The 5,565-nt window shown below is 38.3% G+C and overlaps 1 protein-coding gene across 1 annotated transcript; it reads left to right on the top strand.

The window, feature by feature from the left end:
* Positions 1-4,004: 4,004 nt before the first annotated feature.
* PGK2 (phosphoglycerate kinase 2) lies at positions 4,005-5,258 on the top strand. The gene has a single exon (XM_063098313.1). It carries the CDS (start codon positions 4,005-4,007, stop codon positions 5,256-5,258), a length of 1,254 nt encoding a protein of 417 aa, XP_062954383.1.
* The last annotated feature ends 307 nt before the right edge of the window (positions 5,259-5,565 follow it).

The raw sequence follows: 5,565 nt of genomic DNA, 5'->3' as shown, positions 1-5,565 counted from the left end.
TCTGATCTGTGACAGTTTCTTAATATTTCCCTCTTTTTCATAACCTTGACAATTTTAAAGAATAATGGTCAGGATTTCTGTAGAATGTCCCTAACTTGGTTCATCTGCCATTTTCTCCTGATGGGTTTTGATGACGAATATCACATAAAAAAAATACATTTCTCATTGCCTCATATCAGGGCATTCATGATATTCACGTGACTTACCACTAGTGACATTGATTTTGATCATTTGGGTATAGTGATGTCCACCAAGTTTTGCATTGTAGAGTTGTTATAATTCCCTTTCCCGCTCTGTCCTTTGGATTCAAGTCACTAAGTTCAGTGCACATTTAAGCAATCAGTTAATTAAGCTCCACCTCCAGGAGGGAGACAACAATATGTATCTACACATATTATTAGGAATTCTTCTATAACAAAGCTTTGTCCCTTCTCCCCCACTTATCTGTTTATTTAATCATTTATTTATATATGCATGGACTCATTTATTTATTTCATACCTTTGGTAGTAATCTAATACTATTTTTTTTTCTCAAGTTGTGACAATTTTACCACTTTACTTTACAACACTACAAAAGGCTCTAGACTCATCTTGTATTTTCCTTTCCGAAATCTTAGAATCAGCCATTTATCCAAGGGCCCTGGTTCCTTTTATTGGATAATGTAATCTAGAAACAAAGGTTTGGTCACAGGATGTATGTTTTTGCAACTGGGATGTCACTGCTTCTATGTCTCTTAGAGACAGAGCTGGAAAATATTTGCATGTATACAAATCATGTTTTGGTAGGCAGAATAATGGCCTACTAAAGGTGTCTATGTCCTCTTTCCCAGAACTTGTGAATATATTAAGTTACACGGCAAAAAGTACTTTACAGATATAAGTAAGTTACAAAATTTGAGATAAGGAGTTTATTCTGTATTACACGTTGGGCCCAACTTAATCAAATGAGTCCCTAACAGTAGAGTATTTTCTCTGGCTAAAAGCAGAAGATGGATGCAGCAAAAGTAAAAGTCAGAGAGATTTCAAGAGTTAGAAGGATTCAATGCACTGATGCTGGCTCTCAGATATAGGTCCCCATGCGCAAGAACCTGAGAGGCCATTAGAAGGATTCAATGCACTGATGCTGGCTCTCAGATATAGGTCCCCATGCGCAAGAACCTGAGAGGCCATGTCAGGGATTGTTAACAGTCTCAGTTACATAACTGCAAAGATTCTACCAAAAGCCTAAATGAGCTTAGAAATAAATTCTTTCTAGAGCCTCCTGATGAGAACCCAGCCACCAACATCTTGAGTTCAGTCTTGTAAAACCCAGAGTAGAGAAACCAGCCAAGTCAGCGTGGGCTTCTGACCTACAGAACTGTTCGAAAGCAAAATTGTTTTATTTCAAGTAGCTAAGTTTGTGCTCATTTGCTACAGTTGCAATAGAAAACTAAAACATATGTATATACACAAATCTATAATAATTTCTGTTATCTATACATGTATATATATGAACTCATATATGATGAGTAATATGTATAATCATATATGTATAATTCACATATATGTGTATACACAAATCTATAATCATTTCTGAAATGTATGTATATATGAACTCATATATATGTACGAGTGTATATATATATATATGATATATGAACTCATATATGTATATGAGTTCATGCTGATATTTCTGATTGTAACTCCAGTACCACAAAGTTCACTCTAGTCTCTCTCCTTACTTATTTATAACTTTTTTTCTGACAGAGAGAAACCTAACTTTCATCATCTAACAGTACTTATTGTTCATCTCTAATATACATGTAAAGTAGTTTCAGAATTGTTATCCTATATGCCTGTGATAAACAAACTTATCAACTAGAGTATTATATTTCTGTACATTTCTTTTTGTCTTTAGCCTTGCAAACTGGAAACCTCTTTTCTGAAATACTTAAGTCATCTTTTTTTCCACAACACCTGCAGTGAGACTTGTTATATATTGCAATACAGTTAGGCTCACCTGTCAGAGTCTGCATTTAATTCTGAGATTCCCCAACATCTTGGTTCATTTTTTAAATTTGCATTCATTAAAGTTCACTCTCTATGATGTGGAATTTTATGGCTTTTGACAAGTGTGTAAAATCTTGTATCCACCACTCCAGTGCCATATAGAAAATTCCTATCACACTAAAAATCCCCCTATGCATCCCTAATAATAGTTGACCACTCCCTCTTCCCTAACACCTAGCAACCACTGATATATTTTCCATCCCTATAATTTTACCTTTTTTTCAAATGTTACATGAATGGAACTATACAATAACTATAGATTTCTGTGTTTGGCTTCTTTCAATTAGCAAAACACATCTAAGTGTCATTCAGGATTTTTGTGTAAGTAAATAGCTTGTTTCTTTTTATTTTAGAATATTCCGTTGTATGGATGTATTACAGTTTATCCATTCAACAGTTGAAAGACGTCCAACTTTTGGTAATTATGAATAAAGTTGCTCTAAACACTTGTATACAGAATTGTGAGGGGATATAGGTTTCTATGTACTTAGATAAATACCTAGAAGTAAGACTGATGACTCACATGGTAAGTCTACATTTACATTTATAAGAAACTGCCATGTGTTTACCAAGGTGTCTGTAGCATATCTCCTTCTCAGCAACAATTAATGAGAATTTCTGTTATTATGCATTTTTGACAGCATTTATTATTGTCAGACTTTTGCATTTTAGCCATGATAATAAGAGTGTAGTAATATCACTGTAGTAAATACTTATGAGTGAGATTTCTCAGTCATATGGTAACTCCATGTTTAACATTTTAAGGAACTGCCAACTGTTTTCTAAAGTGGCTGCACCATTTTACATTCCTACCCGCAATATATGAGGATTCCAATTTGTACACACCCTTGTCAACACTTGATTTTGTCTTTCTTATTATAGCCAGCCTAGTAAGAAATGCCTCAAATGTATTCCTGTCAAAGCCTTTATGTAGCATTTACTTCATTCAACTTATTAAAAAATTGAATGAAAACATCACGAAGCCAGTTTTCATTGCTAAACCAATCAGCCACATATACTTGCTCTCTCCAAAAATAAAATCTCTCACTCATTTTCAATTCCAATAGACATTTTCACCCTGAAAACCATTATTTTCAGCTCAATTTCTAAGTTATACAGGTAGCAAAACAAAGAGAGAGGAGAGAAAAGGTAAGGGGCTTTGTCGTAATTTCGCAGCTTAAAAGAAATGTTAATATCACTTTCACTGCTTTTTACTGATACTCTCTTTGCTATGATTTTATGGGATTCTCCTGCAGAAGCCACCAAGCATTTTTTCATGGTTGCCTGAGAGTGGAAAAAGCAAGGTAATAAAAATATGGCATCATTCTCACCCTACACTAGTATATATTTAAAGCCAAAAGCTAACACTAAGCTGTTCCTTTAACAGAAATATTTATGAAGGCAAGAGAAAAACAGAACCATACTATGCTGCCTTGAATAAATAAGGCTTCATAGACCCGTTATTTCAAAATTTCCCTTTATTTGGCACTGCAGAGTTTTGTATACATTAATATAATTAAGATTTGACGTGGGTTTTCTGGTGGGGGGTTTGTTTGTCGTTTTGTTTTCTAAGAATAAGAGCAGTTGTCAAAGAGGATGTGGGAAAAAAGAACCAGCAGGAGGTTCATACCTCAGGACTGTTCTGATTCTGGGGTTTCTTCCCCTTCCCAACTCTCTTTCCAAGCCAGGTACAATCACTCCATCGCTTTGCATTCTGCCCTAGCAGTTAAATCTGCACGCGGCAGCATACTCCAAATCCAGATTGACAGGACCATTGACCAATAGCAGAGCTAGGATTTCCTTCTTTGCCAGGTGGAAAACAATGCAGAGAATGCAGGGGTGGGGCAAGGGACAGGGCGGTTAGAAATCACCAGAGACCCCAGCCTGCCAACGGCAGTGGAGTGGTTCTTCAGCATTGAGATCCAGGTGTCAGCTTATGACTTTATATTGTCAGGATGTCCCTTTCTAAGAAATTGACTTTAGACAAACTGAGTGTTAACGGGAAGCGAGTCCTCATGAGAGTAGACTTTAATGTTCCCATGAAGAAGAACCAGATTACAAACAACCAGAGAATCAAGGCTTCCCTCCCAAGCATCAAGTACTGTCTAGATAACGGAGCCAGGTCAGTAGTTCTCATGAGCCACCTAGGCCGGCCTGATGGTGTTCCCATGCCTGACAAATATTCATTAGAGCCTGTTGCGTCTGAGCTCAAATCCTTGCTGGGCAAAGATGTTCTGTTCCTGAAGGACTGTGTAGGCTCAGAAGTGGAGAAAGCCTGTGCCAACCCAGCTATTGGTTCAGTCATCCTGCTGGAGAACCTGCGCTTTCATGTGGAGGAAGAAGGGAAGGGCCAAGATCCTTCTGGAAATAAACTTAAAGCTGAGCCAGATAAAATAGAAGCCTTCCGAGCATCACTCTCCAAGCTAGGGGATGTCTATGTCAATGACGCTTTTGGCACAGCACACCGGGCTCACAGTTCTATGGTGGGAGTGAATCTGCCCCTGAAGGCATCTGGATTCCTGATGAAGAAGGAACTGGATTACTTTGCCAGAGCCTTGGAAAAGCCAGAAAGACCCTTTCTGGCTATACTTGGTGGAGCTAAAGTGGCAGACAAGATCCAACTCATCAAAAATATGCTGGACAAGGTCAATGAGATGATCATTGGTGGTGGAATGGCTTTTAGCTTCCTTAAGGTACTCAACAACATGGAGATTGGTGCTTCCCTGTTTGATGAAGAGGGAGCCAAAATTGTCAGAGATATCATGGACAAAGCAGATAAGAATGGTGTAAAGATTACCTTTCCTGTTGATTTTGTTACTGCTGACAAGTTTGACGAGAATGCTAAGGTTGGACAAGCCACTGTAGCATCTGGCATACCTGCTGGATGGATGGCTTTGGACTGTGGTCCTGAGAGCAACAAGAAATATGCTCAAATTGTGGCTCAAGCAAAGCTAATTGTTTGGAATGGACCTTTAGGAGTATTTGAATGGGACGCCTTTGCTAAGGGAACCAAAGCCCTCATGGATGAAATTGTGAAAGCTACTTCCAAGGGCTGCATCACCATTATAGGGGGTGGAGACACAGCTACATGCTGTGCCAAGTGGAACACAGAAGATAAAGTCAGCCATGTGAGCACTGGAGGTGGTGCCAGTCTAGAACTTCTGGAAGGTAAAATTCTTCCTGGAGTAGATGCCCTCAGCAACTCGTAGTTGACAGAATACTCCTTCCTCTTGTTTCCTGTCCACAGCCTTTAAGTCAGTGCTTTTACATTTCAACTTGACTCTTGTTAAAATCTACCCCTATATGAAGCCCCAGGTAATGACCAAGTGGCGGGACATCAGGAACTCTTAACATCAGCACAGCAATTCAATTCATTTTAGTTCTGTCATGCATTTGCCTACTCTCTTCAGGATCTCATTTGAACTTCATCATTGTGCTTCATAGGAGTATACTTAAGTTGTCGAGTAAAGAAAGTGAGTTGGATAAGCTGAGTCTCTTTTCATTTTAGTCCAGCTT

Source organism: Cynocephalus volans, chromosome 5, assembly GCF_027409185.1.
Source record: "Cynocephalus volans isolate mCynVol1 chromosome 5, mCynVol1.pri, whole genome shotgun sequence".
Taxonomy (NCBI): Eukaryota; Metazoa; Chordata; class Mammalia; order Dermoptera; family Cynocephalidae; genus Cynocephalus; species Cynocephalus volans.
The sequence above is the reverse complement of the archived record's forward strand: the minus strand, read 5'-3'. Positions and strand labels throughout refer to the sequence as shown.

Excerpts from the sequence above, each read along its gene's own strand:
- PGK2 (XM_063098313.1), top strand. The coding sequence starts at position 4,005 with ATGTCCCTTTCTAAGAAATTGACTTTAGACAAACTGAGTGTTAACGGG.